This window comes from Vidua chalybeata, chromosome 3 (assembly GCF_026979565.1).
Source record: "Vidua chalybeata isolate OUT-0048 chromosome 3, bVidCha1 merged haplotype, whole genome shotgun sequence".
In the NCBI taxonomy this organism is placed as follows: Eukaryota; Metazoa; Chordata; class Aves; order Passeriformes; family Viduidae; genus Vidua; species Vidua chalybeata.
In genome coordinates, this window is record NC_071532.1 from 109,957,193 (window position 1) to 109,980,611 (window position 23,419).

Here is a 23,419-nt window from a genome sequence, read left to right on the forward strand (position 1 = left end):
CTTGCTTCACTCTCTCCCTCCCCCTTTTACAGACCCAGCTGATTCCACCCTCATGTTAAATTTTTTTCCTTCCTAATCTCTCCCTGCCCTTTTAGCTACCAGCTACCCCCAAACTCAACCACACAACTGCTGGATATTGAAATGAAACTCATAGGAGAGAAAAAATAATTCTGAGAACCAAAGTCAGGTTGTTCTGTTGTTTTCTCAACCTTTTAGTGCAGTACTTTAGAGAGCTAAAGGTCTCGAGCCTGGAGTGAAAACCACTCCATGTTTCTCTCAGATGGGCTTTTCACCTTCAAGTAGTGAAGACTGCCAGTTTGTTATTAAAATGGCAATAAAACTGCAGTTGCTATAAACGTGTCAAAAAGTCTGTTTTAAATAGAATGGCTGGAATAGCTAAGGATTAAAATAAGGGCGAGGGGGAAACCCACAAATTGTGATTCTGGGTGTACTCAAAATAGGGTGATGGTGGTGAGTTTAGTTATCTGGAGGTAACAGGGGTCTGAACAGAAATCTGCTGACAGCAGCTCTGCATTTCATAACAAGAAGTTGGAAGAATTGTTTTAGGACTGAGATCCCATCTAAACCCACCTTATCCACCTGTCATCTCACCAGACAGGTCTCCAAGGAAAAGGGAACATGGGCAGTTGGCATGGCAATAGAGTTGATACTTGTGCTCCGTTACTCATCTCCCTGTGAAGGTAACGTGACAGGAGCCTTCTCACCTCAAGTGACACCTGCCAGGTGTTGCCATGGAGCACAAAGAAAAGGCAGCTGTCATACATGCAGAGAACAAAGCTCTTTGGAACAAAATGCTGCTTTAAATCAGCTTTTGTGCCATGGATTCCCACTTCCCCTCAGACAGCTGAGAGTCTCCATGTGACAGCTCCCTCCTGTCTCCCCTTGTTTGGAAAGGTCACTGCTCTTTCCTTCTGGGCCTGTTCTGTGCTGCTGCTCACCCTGACCAAGGATCATTCCAGGGATCTCTGGTCCACTTCAGATTTCAAGAGACCCAAACCTACAGATGAAATTACCTGAGCTGTAGAAAGTCAGAAACTATTTTCTGCACAGGCTACGAAAATGTAACCTAACCCTCAGCCAAGTGATGTCGTGTGCCTGGGGCCAGCTGCAAAAAATATACAATATAGCTCACCAAAAATATGTGCCTAAACCACATCAGATAAATCATCTCCTACAAATACCCTTATCCTCCACTCCCTCTGATGAAAGCAGCCAAGGAATAATGAACTCTGGAGCAGCTGCCCATGCTGTGGACATGGGAAGTGTGGGAAGATGAATCCCAGCTGCAAGGGCTTGGGGAGACAGGATAAGGGGGAATGGCTTTAAACTGAAAGAGAGATTTAGACTGAATATTGGGGAAAAAATTCTTCCCTGTGAGGGTGGTGAGGCCCTGGCACAAGCTGCCCAGAGAAGCTGTGCCTGCCCCTGAATCCCTGGAAGTGTTCAAGGCCAGGTTGGACGGGGCTTGGAGCAAGCTGGGGTAGTGGAAGGTGTCCATGCCACATGCACAGCTCAGCAATAATAAAGCATCAGTGGAAACCGCACTGGAAGAATCTATGCCTTTTATTTATTTATTTCAGAAAAATACTTCTGCTGAGTTTATCACAAAAGTCATTGAACAATGAACAACAACAAACAAAATCCATACAAAAACTGAAGTGACAGGAAGAATGAAACAAACGGGATAAAATACCAGAGACTGTTACTTTCCCCCCCCCACCCCCCTCCAAAATCAGGAAATTTGCACTAAAGCATAAATATGGAAGAACAAAAATTTTCCTCGAGTTCCTTTGCTGAAGTTTGATCAATCGAGCTCAACATTTCGAGGAAAAACTACACACCTCTGCCTGGCTTTTCCAACAGCCATTCTTCCCAGAAAAACCCCACACACAGCTCCAAGGAGGAGGAACATACCTCACTGCTGGGCATAAAACCTACTAAACCAACCTTTCATCCCCCATGAAGTTTCCTGGAAGCCTGTAAAGCAAACCCCATCATCTCCACCCACTGTTGACACAACCTGGGGTTCCATCTACCAAAGACAAGAGCCCAAGGCTGCTGTAAACCCCCAGGCACTGCAGCAAAGGCAGGATGGCTCTAAGCTCCCACAGTCACTTGGAGGCAAGGAAGAGATATCCCAGAGTGACCACGCTTCCCTCCAACCAGGAAGCCTACCAAAAATACCTTTTAAAACATTGAATTGAAAGTAAGGGGACCTACAGGGGAACTGGAACTTGGCTACTACTAACCCAAACATGATGAGTAACAAGAAAGAATCCTAAATAACAACAACAACAACAACATAAAACACAACTGTAATGCCCCATAATGTAAGAGTCGCTCAAAAACTGTATGTGAAATGCTACATCTGTTTTTCCTCCACCCCTTTCTCTTCCCAAGCCCATTCTCCAACTACCTAAGACAAGAAAAGAGAACTAGTGCTGGTATTTCACAGCTCTCCTAGGCTAGGACAGGAAAACACTACACTTCTGCAAAAACCACAGGCTACTCAGTTCCTGACCTCCTTAGGTTGGATAATGGACACAGACTACTAAAGCAGCCTCAAGCCCATGGGAAGGGTGCAAGGAATCATGTCCCACTGAAGTTTTGGATAATTTCCATCACCTTCTGCACTGTGGTGGACAAGAACTCCTCTAAGGGGTTGGATCTTGGTGTTGGATTAACGGTTGGACATTGACGAGTTTGGAAGCATTATCCAACCTCATCCAACAATTCCATGATGTTTTCTGCAGATGACACAGATGGGGCATGAGAAGAGCATCCACTAAAGGGAAGTGAGCTTGTGGCATTTCATAGGTGGAGAGGCCAAGGACAGACTGACCACTAAGGGCTTGAAATGAAAATGCTCCAAGAAAAAGCTCTTTGGGGTGAAAGGAAGGCTGGATCTGCTGAGAAATGACACGGACACAGGAGCAGTTACTACAAGGTTGCAGCCCAGGGATTGTGCTTGCACTACAACACAGAGGTAGGAGCAGCCCATGGCAGCCCCTCTGATGGGCAGGGGATTGCAAACCTCCAGGATGACAGTGGATATTGCCTCACAACAAAGGTTCAGCTGAAAAAAAACCAATCTGCCAGGTTTGGGTCTAACAGAAGAATGGAGATTTCTGAGGACTAAATATAGAGGAGCTAAAACATAAAGCCCCATCATCTACAGGTTTAAAAAACCAAAATCATAAAAAGAACACATGGAAATGCTTCAAAAACAAATGTCCCTTTTCCTGGTAGCACTATCAAAAAGGAAACAGAAAACACGTAAATGTAGCATATGTTGTACATATGTAGTAACAAAGGAGGGTGTTCAGCTACTGCTATAGTGCACAGGGAGGCTACAACATAAGGCACTTGGGATACAAAGCATCACCAGCTACTGTAGGAAGAGATAGGTTTGTGCAAGTGGAAAAGCTGCCTGAAGCCAAGCAGGAAGGAGGAGGAATCATTCAGCAGCCGTGTTTTTGGGTCACTTGCTAACAGAGTCAGCAGCTCGGCTGCTGCGAGGCACCAGCACTGCGGAAAGGACTGGCCGAGGCTCTGGGGAGGTGCCAGCCAGCCGTCGCTCCTGGAGGGCACTGGCAGTGGATGGCAGGGGATGGGAAGAGGCAGGAGAAAGGGAAAACCTCTCACACTATGTGAGGTGTCCTCCTCAACATACAGCTCTTTTCCCCCTGACCACGCTGCACTGCAGGTCCTGTTGCTGCCTCAGAGCCAAAAAGTGTCTTATCCTCCCAGCACAGGCTACAAGGAGCAATGGCAAAGTACCACCAGGGGCTGTGCTCCAGCCCCCTTCCCCAGCTCCCCTGAAAATGGGGAAACCTCTCTCCTGCCAATATCTCTCACTCAACATTCAAATGTGGTGAGAATTGAGGAACAAGTGGAATTTGACCAACTGTCCTCATGTCCCTGCATGTTTTCTCCCTCCAGTGCCTCCTCAACAAGGAGAGGAGAAGGAAAGAACAAAAAACACCCAGATAAACAGGGGAAAAAACCCAACTCAGCACAAAGAGGAGCAGAAAATCAACTGTCAGCCATTCCTCAAAACACAACTGGTGCAAAGGACAACAGCACCAGCCTCAAGCTAGAATTCCACTCAAGAGAGAGCCAGGGTTCAGCTGCCCCCAAGGGCTGAGCCAGGGGCACGCCAAGGATCAATCCTGGACTGCACATGAACAGCACCCCAGCTCTGTGTCCCTCTCCTCACCCAGCCAAGGGGACACACCACGAGTCCCCTATTCCTGCAGTGGCGAAGCAGAACTAAAGCTATGGCTGACTTCACTGCACAAGAGGCACCAACAGCAAAGCCCAGCTCAGGAACTGCCCCAGAGGACAGTGTGGGGACAGAGGTGCCACTACTCCTCACCTAGCCAAACCTAGCCTGGTGTGGCACCCCAAAAAGCAGCCCAGTGAGATGGCACTGACCCACGAAACCCCAAGCAGATGCTGTGAGGGATCAAGCTGGTGGGATCTAGCTTTCCACAAAACCTCTTGCCAGCACACAGAGGTGGCAGTGGGCAGGAGCAAGAGGGGAAAGTGGTCTGCAGCAACAGATGGCCTCTGAGGTAGATTTGAGACAACTCCATCTGCTAACAGCTACGTGTCACAAGCCAGGCTTTTCCTAAAATGCAAGCTGCTCCTTGCAGCCCCAGCTTCCTTCACCTTCCTTCCCTGTCATCTCATTCACAGCTCAGAAAGGGATGAAGGGGCTAGGATTTTTGGAAGAAACCCTGGATTTGATAGCACCTTGGGTGGATACAAGCGCTGTATCCTTTGGAAACAAAGAGTGAAGCTGGTGGCTGCCGATGGCATGGCTGGACTGGCACGGTAGGGATGAGGAAGGCTGAGGTGACAGCATGAGGGCCACAGTCCCACTCATGCAAAACCCCTTTGCAGCAACCTGTTTGTGACCTGAATGTGGTCACGAGCAACAAGAACACCAGGTCCACGAGGCACAGACAAGCTGGCAAAGGGCTGGGCTGACAAGAGCCAGGCCAGCGCTCAGAGCAGGGCAGGCCTCAAGGATTCGTGTGGAACTGAGGATGCTCCTGCCCCATAACAAAACATTGAGAGCTGCAGAGCCCTGGGCCCAGCTCTTGGTGCTAGGAGGCCCAGAACAATCACAGGGCAGCCAAGAGAAATCCAGCTGAGGCAAGCAGAGGCTGGGAGGTGGACCTTCCATATGAACAGGGAAATTCTCTCCCTCCTCTGCTTCCCAGCTCTTGAAAATTCTCAAAAGCAGGGTTCAGAAAACCCCAGGTTAACCAGAGGTCCACCAGGAGACAAGACAGGGTTGAGCTTCCTCCATCAGACCCTGGTCTCTCTTTGCAGCATCACCCTCCTGCCGAGTGCTGGCCAGTTGTGCCCCATCTCACCTGAGAGCACCCCTGAGCCTTAGATCTCACAGCCCCAGCACATTCCCCCAGGAATCTGATCCCATAACACACATTTGGTGCCTTCAAGCTGTCGTGGCCCTGTCCCAGGGGCTCAGGGAAGCACCATGAAGAGAGGGGAGGAACATGCTGTAGGAGAAAAAAGGATTGTTTGGAACCATCTATGATACATTTGTAACCATTAACCAAAATAACCAAACACTAAAATAGAAAAAGGAAAAAAAAAAAAATTGCACGCTGGTTTACGATCAGAGGAAGGCAAAACCAGGAGGGCTGGAGAAGGTTCCTATGAGGGGGATGGGAGAAGGGGAATGAGGCCTTTTTGGTTTTATTGCAAACGGTTCACGAGAGCAAGAAAGGAAGGGAGGAGAGCGAGAGACACCTTGGGAAGATGATTCCGAGCCTTTCAAGATGCCGCTCGTGAGGAGCAGGAGGAGGGGCTGCTCAGTCCTGGTATCTCGCCCTCCTCCCCAGGAGACAACCCTTGGCTTCTATGGAGACTTGAGCTTCTTGGTGCGAGGTGAGGTTCCGTTCTCTGCTTTCACCACTCCGTTTTCATGGTAACCTGGGGATGGCAACAAAGGGACATGGAGCTGGTGAGGGGTCTAGAGCGTAATCTGAGGGAGCTGGGGGTGTTTAACCTGGAGTAAAAGAGGCTTGGGAGGGACCTTCTCACTTGCCACAGCTCCCTGACAGGAGGGTGCAGCCAGGGGGGGCTTTGCTCCCAGGGAACAAGGGACAGGACAAGATGAAATAGCTTCAAGCTGCCACAGAGGAGGTTCAGGTTGGACATTAGAAGGAATTTCCTCACAGAAAGGGTGATTAAACATTGGAATGGGCTGTTCAGAGAGGTTTGGAGTCACCACCCCTGGAGGTGTCCAAGGAATGACTTAATGTGACACTCAGCGCTCTAGTCTGGTTGACACCATGGTGATTTGTCAAAGGTTGGACTCCATGATGTCAGGGTCTTTTCCAACCTAAACCATTCTGTGACTCTATGGAGAAAGAAACTTTGTCCCTTGCACAAGCCAAACCCTTTATTCTCTCAGGACTGGCCCTCAGACATGGGGAAACCCCCATGACATCAGGACACTGGTGGGGACGCCCTGCACGGGCAGCAGCCCGCTGGGGTATGTTGAACCCCAGGGCTGACACCTCCACAGTGCCACCCTTCCAGCACTCACCCGAGTCCCTCTTGAGCAGCTTGGTTTGCTGCTTGGTGCCAGTGGCGGCGGCTCGCTTCCGACTGCTCTGCTCGTTCCAGTACTCCCTCCAGCGCCGCAGCTGGAAGTGGATGAAGCGCCACATCACTGAGGCCTGGAAGAGGCACACCAACAGCAGCACACTCATTCTGCCAGGGGCGGAGAAGAGGCAGGCTGAGAACACAGCAGCGAGGCCACCCCCAGCCCAGCCTTCCCCCCACACTGGGGCTGGTGGCCAAGGTCCCCCAACGTGGCAGATGCCGTCCCTCCAGCCACCATCTCTCCTTTCTGCCACCCCTGAGCCCAGAACAGCCACCTTCCTTTCCCTCCACGTCATAAAGCTGTCAGGTTTTGATTCATTGATTCTTTCAACTTTAGGGCAGGAATGGATGAACAGGATCATCTCAACCAGCACTGCCCAAAACACAATGTGGCACAGTCAAGATACGATGTCCCTGGATGATCTAAAAGGTGGAAGGGAGGTAAGAAAGACCCTCAAATCCTCAGGTGTGCCAGCAGTCCTTGGCTTCAAAAAGCTTGAGAATGACCATGCCTGGCAAATTCTGAACTGAACCCACAGCTGCTGCAAGGGTGAGAAAGGCTCCCAGACTTGACAAACTGCAAGGCATGAGGAGCCCATTCCACCCTCTGCCTCCCACATCAATTAGCAGTAAAACATGGCCAAGCAGAAGGGAAAATGCCTTTTCCTTGACCACATCCATGTAAATGCACTTACAGGTACAACAGGGAAAGCCTACAAGCATTTCTCCAAGATAGGCTTGCACTTTGTAACTTCACTTGATTAACACTTTATTTCCTGACTTTTCCCCTCCATTTTGGCTCTGTGTAGCCTATAAACCCCTCCTTGCTTCCTTCACACTCCCTTCAGCTCACTAAGACCTTCCCTAAATGGAATCAGGATCAGATAGTCACTGTCTGGGTCCCATCTGGATGGAGCTTGGAGCAAATTGGTCCATGTCCAAGGCAAAGGTTGGAACGAGATGATCTTTAAGGTCCCTTCCAACCCAAACCATTCTGGGATTCCATGATTTCCAAACTCAGAAAAACCCATGCTGGAATAACACAGCCAAAGAAGACACAGGACACATTCCTACCTGAAGAGAATATTGTTGAAGAGGAAGCTGAAGAAGTTCCCTCTCTCAGGGTCCAGGGCCTGGCTCTCCACGCGTGGCAGCCCGAAGCCGATGACCAGGATGTACAAGGTGAGGGTGAAGAGCCTGGTGACCACGAACACCACGGCCCAGACATTAAACCTGCAGGAGGGCAAGCAGAGGTGTGGGCAGGAGCAGCCCCAGTGCTGACCCAGGAGGGGAGAGTGAGATCCAGGGTCTCCTGGGCTCCAAAGGAGGATGGGAGCCACAGGCAGCTCCCCTGCTTACAGCTTCTCGTTGTTCTCGTTCGTGAAGTAAACCAGCCGCGCCATGTGGAAGAAGAACTCGGCCAAGTACTGCAACAGCAAGAGGATCAGCCCCAGGCGGGTCAAGCTGGTAGGGAAAAGGAAAAAAAAGAATCACTGGGCTGGTCAGCCTTCATCCTTCAACCTTCATCCTTCAAACCCAGCTGCAGCCTCAGCCCTGCTGTTCATGAGCTGCAGCGCCAGCCCAAAGCCAGATCTCTGTGCAGTAGTGGGGGTAGGACTGCAATAGGAGAAATCCCTGTCTATAAATCATCAATACAGTCCAAAACACTGCCAGAGCTGGGATATATCCAATGCAAAACTCTGTGGCTGGTAAGGCTGCTCTGCTTTTTATCAGAGAATGGTTTGGGTGGGAAGGGACCTTAAAGATCATTCCAATCCCCTGCGCTGGACATCTTCCACTGTCCCAGGTTGCTCCAATGCCCATCCAACCTTGATAGTAAAAGGTTTCTAAAATCATGGGACTTCGGGGAGTTGAGCTTGGTAGGATCTGGGAAAATGTTACGGGTAGGCCCTGAGAAAATGTTAGGCCTTGTCTTTGTTAGATCTTGTGAAACTGTGCTGCACCTGGATAATTATTATATGATAAATGATATGATTGTTAGAAGTAATGCTTGCTTAGTAATTAGATGTAATTATTGTTTGACTGTAACAAGAATCATGAGAACTATGTTCGAGGTGTTTGGGGGGAATCACGAGAAATCCATGCTTGGATGAAATCAATGTATACAATAGAACAATATAAGTTTAATAATTAATATTTAGTTATATAACGATAGAATATAAAACATGTTCAGCTTGAAACCATGTTGGAGTCAGATTTGGGTCTGAAACCCCTGAATTCCAGAGCTCTTCAAATAAAAGCACCTGCATGAAATCATACTCTGTGATTACGTGTTCCTAAACGCTAACAACCTGGCCTTGAACACTTCCAAGGATGGGAAACCCTCTGAACAACCTGTGCCAAATGCCTCACCACCCTCACAGGCAAGAATTTCTTCTCAATATCCAAATCTCTTCTAGTTTAACACCATCCCTCTTGTCCTATACACCTGCCTATGTAAAAAGTCACTTTCCATTGAAATAACCTGATTTATTCCTTCTAAGCCACTCACCCCACTGAGGATTCCCCCAGGTGACCCCCAGGGCAGAAGCAGCTGCCCAGCCCCATCCCTGGTGTGGGAGGGGATGCTGAGGCAGGTGACTCACTTGAGCAGGTAGGCGCCGGCGATGTGCAGCAGGTAGAGCGCGATGCAGCGCAGCTGCCGGGGGATCTCCTCCTGGCAGGGGCAGAAAAGCCAAATCAACCTCTCAGCCCTCTCCACCCGCCCTCTCCCTGAGCTCCCTCTCCCAAAACCTCCACCTGGCTCTCACCTTGCGGACTTTCTGGAAGTAGAGCTCGGGCAGGGCGTGCAGCCAGTACGCCAGCTGGCACAGGTAGAAAAACTTCACCTGGTACCTGAAATGCAGGGAGGAGCCACGTGAGCCAGCCCAGGCCATGGCAGGACCCGAGTGCCAGGGCAGCATTGGGCAATCCCCTCCACTGTTTTGGAGCCATGGGATTTAGGAAAAATCATTTCAGGGCTGAAATTATTTGCTGAGCCAAGAGAGCCACACATGGAGTTTATACAGATGCTTGTGCTGTGGTCTCTGTGCTCTCTGCAAACCTAATTTTTGTAAAAAAACAAGAAGGAAGGGTCATCCCCCACTACATCTGCACTGTGAAAAATGAACAGCAAAGAGACTTTCCCAAGGTGATGCAGGAAACAGGATAAGTAGCCAAGCCCACAGGGCCTTCCTCATGAAAACCTCTGGAACACCCCTCCCCAGGCTCACAAACGAGATATCCCCACTCCCCATGGTCTCACTGCAGCATCCTTGCTGCAGGGTGCATGCAGAGAGTGCTGTGCTGTCAGCACCCCACTCCCAGCAGGCAAAACCATGGAGAGGAAGGAAGTGGCCAGCCCCAGAACAAAATGCCCTCACAAGTGCTTACGGCAGATAAACATGCGGGTAGTTTTCCCACAGACTCCGGGGGTTTGAAATGTATCCTTCCTGAAAAAGAGAAGAGAGGCAAGGCTTCAGCTAAACAAAACAGGTTATGAGAGGGTGGGCTGATGGTACAGTGAAACGAGGAACTGGGGATGACACCCGAGCCTTGTCACAGCCTGCAGGAAAAAAACACGTTCCCTGTGAGGGCCAAGGCTGAGCTCTGCATCTGTGGGTCTCTAGCACCCCTCTAAAATTTCACCAGGCCCCTTGTTTGGGGGCTGAAGGCTGCTTGCTCAGTTGCACAGAGGGTCCCAAGTTCAGGAGAGGATATTTTGGGGTTTGGAATGCTCTGGAGGTGTAGCATGTGCATGGTCCCAGAGGCTTCTTCCCCACTGCCATTTCCAACCCCAGCAGCACTTCAGCAACAAGAAGTGCTTCTGAAGAGAAAGAGGACCGGGAAACACCAACAAAAATAACTGGATACGAATTGGGAAAGCTTCATTTTCCACCTCTTGCCTTACAGGATGGGACTCCCTTCTCACTCCTGCCACACAGATGCTGCCCTAGGCTTTGCAAGGAGATGCTGGCATGGGAAATTTGTCCTGCCCAGTCACCATTGTCCATTCCCTATCTGTCCCAAGACCCGTTTGCTCAGTTGGGGAAGGCCAGGGAAGCACAAGAGTGACCTGCTCTGCACATGTTGGGTGTTTGGGGAGCATATCACAGCAATGTGGGGTGTACAGGAGGCTCCAGCTCCACAGCTGCTGAGGGATGGGTCTGGCACTGGGCAAAGGCAGCCCAAAACCAGCAGCATCAACTGTTTTGCCAAAGTTTCCTTCCTCAGAGCCCTATGAGGCAGAGGCAGTGCCAACAGGTCTCTAGAAATGCTGGCCTTGAAGGGAAAAGTAGTTCTCTAGGAAGGGCTGGCAGGACCCTCTGAGCAGTGGGGAGGGAATCTGTCCCCAGGGATCCATCCCCTTGCCACTGCAGACCACAGCTGGACCCCAATGGCTGCAGGTAGCAAAGCATCATCACTTCATCCTGCCAAAATAGTCATATCTCTCCCACACCACGTGTTCTTCCCTCCCGCTTCCTTCCCAAAATGACAGTTTTCCCTCTGAAATCTTTGGGTTGACACATCCTCAAGAATGGGTTGACACATCCTCAAGAAACAGCAAGGTTTCCCTGTTTTCAAAGATTCCCTCACCATCAGCTTGCCAAGGAAGGAAGCACAAAGAGGGATCCCAAAATTCTGCCCATTAGCCTCATGACCTCGCAAAAGGCACCCAGAAACCTCAAGGCACTGAATGTACATGAGGAGAAAAATAAGCTGAGAAAGGCATCAGGTTCTGGAGCAGAGGACAGAGATTATGGAGCCAGGCAGGATTTCTGGGGCCCAGCTCCAAAAATATTTCACAGCCCATTTACCTGTGCCTTGTACAATACTGGAGAAGGATCTCCCAAGACTGCCCTCAGACAGTGGCTGGAAAGATCCACCACAGCTCAAAATGAAACTGACTGAAATGTGCCTGTTTTGGCCCAGAAGCTGGCTGGGGACTCTGCTGCCAGTGGGATTTTGTGCTCCAGAACCCACAGCTCCCCCTGGAAACCCAAATGCCAGCAGCCCCGTGCCTTACCGTCACCACGACGTACAAACACCAGATGACAGAGGTGAGGTGGAAGGCAACCAGCTGCCCTGACTCATTGAACTTGCTGTGTTTGACCTTGGAGAGATGCAGACGCCTGTTGATTTTCTGGGAAGGAGCAGAGGGAGAGACAAACAACAAGAAAATATGAGCCACCATCAACTCTCTCTCTCCTCCTCCTCCTCAATCCCGAGCAGCTTCCAGAGATGAAGGCTCACTCTTCACCATCTCAGCCCCCAGACCACCCCCAGAACACCATTTAACTGCAGAGCTCCCCATGGGATTTGAGGTATTTTGAGGACACAAGACGGGGAATGGCACTCACGTCCAGGGCGTATTCCTGCACCACTGCGTGGAGGATGATGGCAATGAAGATGTAGAAGAGAATGGTGACCAGATCCTTCAGCCCATAGTGATACTGGACCAGCTCCCCATCTGCAAAGACAAAAAAAAAAAAAAGTGTGGGTCAGACTCCCATGGCACAAAGGATTTCCAAGTGAGGGCTTAGTGGGGAGCAGCTTGGATGGGGACACCAGAGAGAGGTCATGACTATGCCAGTGGTAGGGAAAAAGGGATCTCTTCAGGGTTAGCTCATGGCAGACATGGGTGGTTTCCCCTCTTACAGGTACACACCTCAAGGGAGGGGACACTGGGGACACTAAAAGCTTCCCCTTGCCACTGGGGACAGCCCAGCTGTGGAGATGGGAATTTAGCACCTGCAGGGATGAAGACATGGGAGGCTGAAGCAAGTTATGGGATCAGGGATGCCCCCACTAGGAACATCAGGGCTTGGGATAGGATTTCCACCCCCTCAGTTATGATTTAACACTTCCTTATGATCTCCCACTCCTCCCTGAAAACTGCTGGAGCGGGATTCAGCTGCCTAAATGCAGGTGCCTTCTGCTATTCAGAGATCTGAGGAAGCAGCACAGGGCTGGTGGATGACAAATAGGACCCACGGGAGGCTGTGCTCTTCTGGAGCAACAGGAGACCCAGCAGCACCCAAAATACCCCAGACATCTGCATTTAGGTGACTATTTTCAGTCCTGAAGCTTATGGGAAGAAGCAGAGTTGGGAAGGCTGCAGGACGTATCATCACATGAAGCTCAGCCCACTCCTGGCTGCTGTTCTCCTTCACCCTGATCCAGTCTGTCCTCTCCTGATACCAATGCTGGGAAAAGACTGCTCTGTCACCAGCCCTGCCTACCCTAAACAAAGCTTCATTCCAGATTTCTAAGATTCGAACAGAAGATTTATGAACACACCTGGCAGAAGGATATGAAAACACCTTGTCCTGAGGAGCCTCTGGTGCTGTGCAGACCCAGAGGTAAAAATGGTACCTGTACCCCAGAGCAAGGCAAAAGACAGAATTGCAAGGCCAAAGAAAATAGTATCACAAACATGTGCTCTGCCTCCTCTCTCCAGGGCACCTCAGAAGCTCTAGCAGAAGCTGTGGGGGATGTGGGAAAGCCTTGGAAAAAAATAGATTCCTCCCAAGAAGCTGCTGCACCAAGATCTCTCTCCCCACTAGCTCATGCCCTATATTGATACCTCAATACCTGGTCCTGGGGAGGTGTTTCTGTGCCCCCTGGGACTTCTCATGTCAGGAAAGAATAAATACCTTAAAAACCCAGCAGCAGAAGTTGTCTGGACTGTGCCACAGGGGAGAAGGGACCACAATTGAATCTGGAAGCCGGATGATTCCTTCAGCCATAACCAAAGCCTTTAAGGGCAGAACTTTTATCTTCCACATGTCTGCCTCACTGCAGCTCCCCTAATCCCAACACCCTGCTCTTTCTCTGGATGATTACTCAAACACTCCCAATTAACTGCAGTTTCGTGCCACCAGGCCAGGTTTTGTGCCCCGGGCATTTGGCTCATCCCAAGCCCAGGCCTTTACCCAAAGCACCTCCTGCTGTCTCCAGGCCAGTGCCCAGATCCCTGCCAGATCCAGAGGGGCTCTGAGCCAGGAAGGCAGCAACCAGCAGTCATAATAGGAATAATAGGGGCTGAGCCTCCTGGCTGGGAGCTGGGACACCTCCTCTCGTCCATTTGGTTCCAAGCTGCACCAGCTCAGAGCCTCCTGGAATTTACTCCCTGTGAATCAGAACCTGCCTGGAGCAGTGATGCTGTGCACCACATCCATCCCCACACTCTCTTCTCCAGGTGCCATCCCCAAAAATCATCAGGACAGGGATGACATGCATAGCCCCTGCTGCTTGGCAAGAGGTAAATCCCTCCTGCTCCTCAGGGGGATAAGAAGCTGCTCCAGGCAGGCAATCACACAGCTGGATCCTGCCTGACCAGGCTTGCAGCAGCATCCTCATCCTGCAGGGAGCACAGAGTGGCCTGGCCATGGCAGAAAGAGAGAGGAAGCCCCCAAACTCCCTGGAAAGCACTTCTTCCCAACCTGGCAGCATAAGGATTGGCAGACATGACCAGAGTGCTCTGAGCCACTCAAACTTTGCTTCTTCCCAAAGTATCTTCTTTTTAACATCTCTGCCAGACTGCATTTGCTGCCAGACAAGACCCTGAGCAGCTGATCGGTAGAGGGTGAGCCCAAGGCAGCTGGAAGTGAGAATCTGGGGCAAACCAGACTCAACATTCCCTTGGGATTTGTGGAGCAGAGGCATCTCTCACCTGCTGTAGGCACACTAACATTATACTGAGGTAAGATGAACAGGAAGGCAGTCTTGGCTGTGACCTGTCAAAAACACAGAGGGGAAAAGAAGCAAATCAGTTGTTAAATCCATTCTTCTGGACCAGTATTTTTCCTATCACAATGGGAAAGGCAAATCACCCAGGGAGATGTGCCGGCAGCAGCTTCACTTGCAGAAACACAACACCTCACACTGGTCACCCACAAGATCCCAGATGCATGGCCAAAACGGGTAAAAAAAGCCTGGGATGAGACATCAGGACATCCAAAACCCAGGGCTGTGCTCCTCACTTCTCATTTATTGAATCATAGAATTGAATCATGGAATATCCTGAGTTGGAAGGGACCAAAAAGATCACTGAAATCCCACTTCTGTCCCTGCATAGGATACCCCAAGAATCCCATCCTGTGCCTGAGAACGCTGTCAAAACCCTTCTTGAACTCTGTCATGCTTGGGGCTGTGACCATTCCCTGGGGAGTCTCTTCAGTACCCGGCCACCCTCTGGGGAAAGAACCTTTTCCTAATATTCAACCTAAACCTTTCCTGACACAGCTCCAGTCATTCCCTCTGATCCTGTCATTGATCACCAGAGAGGTGGACATTGACTAAATTGTTTTTAATTCAAAGGAATGATCCTCCACAGCAGCAAAGCAGGAGACTTTGTGGGGATGAGGCAGAGCATCCACCCCACAGGACACCCCAAAACTGCACCTCTGAGACCAAAGCACCCTCAAGCTGGGGCCACAGCAAAAGCCAATGCACAGACATCCAACACCAAACATGCCTTCATCCTATCCAACCCCACAGTGGCGGCAGGTCACCAGATTTTCCCTTTCCAGTGGCTCCCAGCCAACCCTCCAATGCTTCAGAAGCACCCACCCTCAAACAAAAACATTCCCAAAAAATCCTGTGCCTGTCAAACACCGATGGAGATGAGCTGCATTTCACACAGGCATAGCTGCCACTGCTTCAGAGCTGCAGGATATTAAAATCCCAGCTGGAAATTGCTCCACAGCTTGTGGGGGAGAGCAGGGGACTTTGCCAAGAGTTCCCATCCTGCCACCACCGGCATTGAGCAACCGGTGCAGGCAGCCCCAGCTCAGGGACAGCATGTGTGTTTTCATGATGTGTTTTCGTGATGTTTAGGGATTTTATTGCTTTTTCCACTGAAAAAAGGAAAAAAAAAAAAAAAGGAAATCCCACATGTTCTGCTGTTTGTAGAGGAATAGATGCAGGAGATGGAGACCATGGGCAGAGTTTGGGGTGGGAATGGAAAAAGTGCATCGCCTGGCCTTAAGCTGGCCAAGGGAGACACTTCTGGCTCCTACAGACCTTGCTGGCTGGGAAAGCCAAGTTGCTTCATCCCAGATCTGTACAGCACATCCAGGACCTGGAGTTTACACCCAAACCTTGCCACAGGCTGGCACAGGGCATGAAACAAAGGCATGGAGCCAGTGGTGGCTGTGGTGCTGCAGGGATGGGTGGCCGTGTCATGGATGTGCTAAAGGCAGCAGGCACTGATGGATTTACAGCTCCCCAAGTACCTGGCTGACATCCATTGCTGTAAACAGCTGGGAACAAGACATCATCTCCAGGTGAAGCCTCCTAACCTGCTGGAGAGGATGCAGGCCAGAGGTGTGACTCCAGGAAAATGGCCCCAGAGTATCTCCAGGGTGGGAAGCAATGCCCAGACAGAGCTCAGCCCTGGAACAGTTTCCAAGAATTCTCCTTATCTTCTTTCCCAGAGCGCCTGGTAGGAAGGTTCCTCCATCAAGCAATGCTTTGTCCCATCTCCACACCTGCCTTTGCTTCCTGTGGGCTGGAGAACCACGAGCAGCTTTGGAGCCACCCCAGCACCCCTCACCTTTCCTTACAGAGGGGTAGCAGGCTGCTTCCTAAAGCCTCAGTGAAATATTTTAACAACCAAAGACAAATGTAGCCTCCTAGATGAAGGCATCTGCAAGGCAAAAACCAGGTTTCCTTGGCTTAGGAAATAGGGATGAGCACCAGGGATGGCAAAACTCTTCAGAGCCTGCCTTGAGCACTTCACAGGCAGCCAGGGAAAGCAGAAGTTTGCAGTGGGAAGAGCAATGTGAGGATTATTCAGAGGCACAAGACTTGCTGTCTGTTTGCTCTGAAACAAGATGCTGGTATGGGAAAGGAAGTGCTGGGCATGGTCCTGCCCTGCAGGGCAGAGAGTAGAGCCACAGCTGCCACTAAACTGCTACTGGCAGGGGCACAATTCAGGGAATCACAGAATAATTTAGGTTGGAAAAGTCCTCTAAGATCATGGAATCCAACTGTTCCCCCAGCACTGCCAAGGCCATCACTAAGCCATGGCCACAGGTGCCACATGGGCCTGAACAATTCCAGGGATGGTGACTCCATGACTTCCAGCCTGTTCCAATCCCTGACTGCCTTTTCAGCAAAGAAATTTTTCCTCATATCCAACCTAATCCTTCCTGGCACAACTTTTTAGAGGGTGGGAGAGGGATTTGTCTCCAGGGGACACATAGAGCAGGGACCATGTAGCAAATGCTGTACATTTATTTCTCATCCACTCCCTGACCTGCATTAAGGGCACCTCTATGCAGAGGGAGATGTTCCTCATCCCAGCCTCATCCTGCCTTACATGAGGGATGTGGCACTTGGGGACATGGCTTAGTGATGGCCTTGGCAGTGCTGGGGGAACAGTTGGATTCCATGATCTTAGAGGACTTTTCCAACCTAAATTATTCTGTGATTCCCTGAATTGTGCCCCTGCCAGTAGCAGTTTAGTGGCAGCTGTGGCTCCACTCTCTGCCGTGCAGGGCAGGACCATGCCCAGCATTTCCTTTTCCCTCATCCTGCCTTACATGAGGGATGTGGCACTTGGGGACATGGCTTAGTGATGGCCTTGGCAGTGCTGGGGGAATGGTTGGACTCCATGACCTTAGTGGGCTTTCCCTACATTAATGATTTTATGGTTCTGTCTGCCTGAACCAGGTAAATTTGGGAAGCAGTTGTCCTGGGAGCTCTACACCATGAAGGAACAACATGAAGGAACTCAGCAGTGAGTGGCTTTCTGCTGGTAAAAGCCACTAACTCAATGACCAAAGTGCAGATGATGGTGAAGAGAGAAACTCCACGTGTCCACCAAGACCTGAGATGCCTGGATCAGCCAGGACAGAGGCTGTTTCTCATGGCCAGAAATCAAATCAGCACATCCACCTTGCAGCCCTGGGTGGCAGAGCAATAGGTAAAGACAAACAATCCCATCACTACCACACATTTACTGTCTAGCAGTGATTGGAAAAATCTACACCCCCCTAGCCTGTAGACTGCTCCCTAATACAGAGCAGCAGCAAAGCTCTCCCCATCCTTTTTCAGATCCCAAAATGGTTTGGGTTGATAGGGACCTTAATGATCATGTTCCAACCTCCTGCCATGGGAAGGGACCTTTCATAGACCAAGGTGCTCAGAGCCCCACCCAGCAATTTAGAAGATGCTGTTTTTACCCCTGCCATGAAATGCTCCACATCAAAATCACAACTCCACTTGTTCAGATGTGCAAGTGGCTTTTAAAAATGTGCCTAAGCACACACATCCAGGCAGTTTAGCACCTCTCCCAGAAATTACCCACTGTAACCCTCAAACACTAGCATTTTCAGGAATGAGGGATAATTTTTGAGCATCCTTCCCCAGCACACTCTATAAACTCCTGGAACAGCTTGCCCAGATTGGTTGTGGACTCCCCATCCCTGGAAGTGTTCAAGACCAAGTTGGACAGGGCTCTGAGCAATCTGGCCTAGTGAAAGTTGTCCTGCTCATGGCAGAGGGTTGGAAAGAAATGAATTTTAAGGTCCCTTCCAACTTGAACAAGTCAGGATTCTATAAAACACATTTCCCTTCTCCAAAGCCTCATCTCAGTGGGATTTGTCTTCACCACAGCCAGGAACCCCCACGCATGCCACCATCTCTATGGTCCTTCTTGAGTTAAAGCCACTCTGAAGGAAAGAAGCAGCTCCAAACCTCTGGTGGGGGAGGCTGGGGGAGTTTTCTGCAGTCTGAGCCGGGAAAATATTTCCAGGGCTTGAAAAACAACTCAAACTAATTACAGACAAAATGCTGTCCAAAGGCTTTTCTCACGACTTTGGGTTTCTTTTTCCCCTGCTAGCCAGAGTTTATTGAAAGACAAACTTACTGATCCACATTATGGATTGACACAGCCCTATATGTAAACTAAAGCCCAAACTTTGGACCAAAGCCTTTCAAAGTAAACATCTGGCTTTGACAAAAATCTCTTCCCAAGGGCAGTGCAGCCCCTCTGCCCCCACAGACAAACTCATCCCCCAGCATGACACTATTTCCACTCCCTCCTGTTTATTCCCTTTTTAAAAGTAAACCTAAATACTGCACTTTTTAACCTTTTTTCCGCTCTTCCCCAGCACTCAACCCTTACACCCCCCACATGCTTCGGTTCCCACATCTGGCAAAGACCAGGGGAGGCAGGAATGCATTTTGTTTTCCCTCATTAACAATGGAAAGGCCTTAATTTTTAGAGTACTACGGAGGGGACCGGGAAGGGGAAAGTATATTTAGGAGGAAGCCTGGAAATAGCAGCTCATTCGTCAGCCGCCTTCTCCTGACAGTGTCACAACTCTGAGTTTGGGAGCCCGTGACTCACATCCCACGATCTGCACAGGGGGAAAGCCCAGCAAGGGCATGGAACCACTTCTAAAACAATGGTTTATTGCTTTATTTCATCACCCCAGGCATAAGACTGAGCCTCAGTTTCCCCACATTAAAGATTACAACAGCAGCCCCCATCTAATATAGAAACTTCTCCAAAATCAGCAAAGTCTTCCCCAAACCAGACCAGACACCGCTCACAGGAGCCACCCCTGGTGGGACACAGGTTAAACCCAGCCTGGCCTTTGCTTCATTTTTCTGCAAAGCAGGGTGGAAAAAGATATGCAAAGTAATTTCTGCATGAGGATGGGAAGCACCTGTTTCACGTTTTTATACAGACTCACTAAAAATAGTTTTTCACCAAAAACAAAAAAGGGGAGGTTTTTCTTTCTGGGCTCCAACAGCCACATACAAGTGGCAAAATCCCTCTCTGGCACCAGGCAGCTGCACAACCAAGTGTGTTTTCACACCCTGAAGGCTTAGGGCTGGCTGGGAAATAAAAACCCTTTGTAGTGCCCAGCTCAGGTTAGCTCTTTTTGGGGAAACTCCCTCCAAGCCTGGGGCTTCCCTCCCTGAGCAACGCCATGATCCCCAAAAACACACACAACACTGGAATAATCAAATCACCTGGAACACCAATGAGCAGCCTCATGCCACCAAATCCCATCATGACCAGTACCTGCACCCTGCCACAGAGTAATTACCAGCTTGGTGCATCCATGTGGATGGGGAAAGGTTGTGCACCCAAAAAGATGCTCAAGGTGTAGCTTATGCTGTGCTTGAGCAGTAGGAGATGTGTGGCAGCCCCCCAGCATCACCCCGAGCAGGGTGCTGGAGCAAGGAAGCAGTCAGCTCCTGAGGGATGCCTGTGAAAAGGTTAAAAATCTTATTTGTGTCTTCCCAAAAAAACCTTCCCTGCAGGAAACAGCCTATTGTGAGCAGGATTCGGCCTTTTCCGCTGGGCCTGAGCTTGGCTGTGGCCACTGGCACTGGGGAAGGTGGAAGCCTGGCTGCAGGGTGGGAAGCAGGGATGAGAGGAGAAGGAAGGGAAGGGACAGTGACAAGTCCTTCTCACCATGGCAAGGGATCAGAGCTGCCAGCAAAACTCACCACAGAGGTAAGTTTTGGTGGCACAAACAGGCACGGATGGTTTGGAGGGCTGGGCAAGAGCAGAGGCTGATTTCCCCTCCAGGGGAAATGAAAGCAGAAGGAATAAATGTAATAATAAAATAAAAGTAAACTGAAATACCCACAAGGACCAAGAGCTGTCCAAAACCCTATGCCAAGGGATGGTGCTGCCAGCCACAGGGAGCACTGGCATGGCAAGCACTGTCTCCCTGAGGCCTGTTGGGAGAGTAGCAAACTTCTGCCTTCAGCATCCAAGGGAGATTTAATCAAAATACATTAAAAAACCCCAGATACACCACAAACCCCGCCCTGCTGCCACCTCCAAGGGGGGAGGTTAATAATTTTTCAGAACTGCCCTCACAGCACCGTATCAACCAAAAGCACCACAGCAGCAAGCCCAGGTACCACCTCTCCAGGACAGGGCTCCCAATATAGTTGGGAAACAAACTATATACATAGTTGGGAAACAAACTATAGCAACAAACCCATCTGCAGGGAGAACCCCTGAGTCAGAGATGCAACTTCAGTGGCGTTTTCTTTTTAAAGTACGAGCATGAAACTTGCAGCCCAACTTTGCAGCATTTGCATGTGGCTTTGGAATACAGCTGGCCCTCCTGGGTCGGTTTTGAAACTCTTAAATAAATATACATACATGCACAAGGACGTTGAAAAGGGTTCGGGTGCTGTAAGAGACTCGTTCATTCAATGAGTTCGCAGTAAAAAAAGAGGGGGATAGAAAAGCAAGGGGGTGCCAGCAGGGAGGAATTAAGGAAATGGATTTCCTCCTCCTGCGATTTGCTACAGAAGGAGCCTTTCCTCCCTCGCCAGGCCCCCCGGCCACCCCTTTCCCATCCGGATTTGCTTTGAAACGTGGCACTGCCGAAGGGGAGGGTTCAGCGGGGGAGGCGGGGGGGGTCCCGGCCGGCGGTGCCGCTGACCACGGCCCGGTGCTCGGCGTGGGATGCCCGGAGCCGAGCGAAGCCGCACGGCAAGGGGAAAGCAGGCGGGCAGGGAAGGAGCCGAGCAGCGGGAGAGACAGAGCGGCGTCCCCGGCATGGCGGTGGCGGGACAGCGGCCTTGAGGGGGTCTGCGGCCACCCCGGCGGGGGGAAGGAATCCCGTGGATGCCTTCCCACGGCCCGCAGCACAGCGGGATGGCCGCGGTCGGGAAAGGCCGGGGAGCCGCCGCTGGCTTCTGCCCCAGGCCCGGGAGCCCCCGGTGCTCGTCCCACGGCGCGGGGTCAGCGGGCTGCGGAGAAAACACCTGGAAAAGGGCTACTGTTAAAGGCAAAAAGGCGAAAAAAAAAGGCGCAAAAAAAAAAAAAAAATCTTCTCATTTCCAAGAGCTGGGAATATCAGACAAGGCTTGGCTTCTCGCTTGATGTGCCCCTCAGTGCTCGGGACATCCCGGCAGCTGCGGTGGGTTTGGGGCAGGGGTTTTGACACCCCTTGTGCTCCCCCTGCCCAGCCAAGGACCCCCGGCAGAGCCGGAGCGGGGGCAGAAGGATGTGCCACCCCCAAAGGTAGCAACAGCCCGGGTCCCCGTGGGAATGTGGGGAACCTCTCCGGTGGTGGGTGAGCGATGGGGAATGAATGGGGCGGCACTCTGACCCCCAGACCGAGGGGTCCCTCACCCCACAGCCCCCTCCCCGTACGGGATGGGGGCACCTGGCCCGGGTGGGGACCCTCCCGAGCTGGGACAGCCCCGAGGGGGGACACCCCCTGCAGAGAAAGGGGGGGGTCACCTCGTCCACGGGGTGGGGACACACAGACAGCCGGTCCCGGCTGGGGGCGATGGCGGGGGCGTCTCACCTCGAACATGAGGGCGATGAGGACGCTGAGCACCAGGCAGAAGCCGATGTCGGCGTGGTTGTGGATGAGGAACTCCTGGCTGAAGAGCGGGTGGCTCTTGGCCCGCCGGCGGAAGGCCATGGCCGGGGCCGAGCCGAGCCCAAACTTCCCCGGGCCCCGCGGAACTTCGCGGAGCGCCGCGATGGCCCCGCGCAGGCGCCGCCGCCTGAGCCCTCCCCGCGCCCGCCCGGCTCCGCTCGGCCCCGGCAGCGACCCCGCCCCGGCCCGCACCGGGACCGGACCCGGCACCGCCCCGGCCCGCTCCGGCAACAGGACCGGACCCGGCACCGCCCCGGCCCGCTCCGGCAACAGGACCGGACCCGGCAGCGGCACCGCCCCGGCCCGCACCGGGACCGGACCCGGCACCGGCACTGCCCCGGCCCGCACCGTGAACAGGACCGGACCCGGCACCGGTCCGACCCGCACCGGGACCGGGCCGGCATCGGCACCGACCAGCACCGGGGCCGGCACTGGGAACCGGCACCGCCCCGACCCGCATCGGGATCGGCACCGGCCCCGCCCGCACCGGGACCCGGCCACGGAGCCGGACCCGCACCCAGCCTTGGAACCGCACCGAAACCGAGACCCAACACCCGAACCCGCCCCCGAGCCCGACCGGACCTGGGCACGGCCACGGACCTGGACTCAGCCCCAGTACTGGCACCGGAGCTCACCCCAGCCCTGGACACGGCACCGGCACCACCCCAGGACCTGGACCCAGCATGCGATGGAAAGCTCGGATGTGGAACCAGACCGAGAGCCGACCTGGCACCGGGTATGGACGCGGATCCTTCCCTGGATCAAGCCCCAGCCCTGGACCTGGATCCAGCCCTGGTCCAGTTCAGCACAGCCCTGGACCTAGCAGCGAACCAGGACCCAGGACCCAGCCCGGCACCAGACAGAGAACCCAACCCCAGTCATGGCTCCCGCTTGCCCCAAGCACACCCTAGTACTCCACAGCAGGTGGAGGCACACGCTGGTTTTGGCACCCACCTCACATCTGCACCCTGGTACTGTGCACATCTGGACAGCCACCCATGCTCGAACCCACCTGTTGTGTATGTGGGGATGCCCACCTGCATCTGCACCCACTGACTATTTCTGTGCAGGCAATCTCCCACCTCTGCACCCACCTACCATGCACATCTGGGCTCCCATGCAGCCAGCACCCACCTTTGTTCCAGCACCCACCCCCCTGTGCACACCCTGCAACCCCCTGACACTTTGCTCTACATCCCAACATGCTGAACCCCAAATTTCCCTCATTAACGAGGGAAAGGCCTAAGGCATAGGGCACCTTCCCTATCCCACCCCCTTCCCAAAACCACACCCCAGCTTGATCTGGGGGTGTAGCAGTGGGGACTGAGACAATCTGAACAGGTCTCCAGGGCAAAACAGTGCAACAT

At 52.0% G+C, this 23,419-nt stretch overlaps 1 protein-coding gene across 1 annotated transcript; it reads right to left on the bottom strand.

The window, feature by feature from the left end:
• Positions 1-1,566: 1,566 nt before the first annotated feature.
• TRAM2 (translocation associated membrane protein 2) lies at positions 1,567-22,178 on the bottom strand. Its single transcript, XM_053938520.1, has 11 exons — positions 21,975-22,178; positions 14,345-14,408; positions 12,030-12,139; positions 11,696-11,812; positions 10,063-10,121; positions 9,441-9,525; positions 9,276-9,346; positions 8,029-8,133; positions 7,744-7,902; positions 6,611-6,777; positions 1,567-5,991 (listed from the first exon to the last, which is right to left on the bottom strand). The coding sequence occupies exons 1-11, from the start codon at positions 22,092-22,094 to the stop codon at positions 5,918-5,920; spliced, it is 1,131 nt and encodes a 376-aa protein (XP_053794495.1). The 5' UTR covers positions 22,095-22,178; the 3' UTR covers positions 1,567-5,917.
• Between the last annotated feature and the right edge of the window lie 1,241 nt (positions 22,179-23,419).

Bases quoted from the DNA above. Each gene is read 5' to 3' on its own strand.
- TRAM2 (XM_053938520.1), bottom strand. From the start codon at position 22,094: ATGGCCTTCCGCCGGCGGGCCAAGAGCCACCCGCTCTTCAGCCAGGAG. The intron at 10,122-11,695 runs GTAAGGCACGGG...TCTCTTTTTCAG, and splicing joins GTTTGTACGTCGTGGTGACG to GAAGGATACATTTCAAACCC. The intron at 9,347-9,440 runs GTGAGAGCCAGG...TGCCCCTGCCAG, and splicing joins ACTTCCAGAAAGTCCGCAAG to GAGGAGATCCCCCGGCAGCT.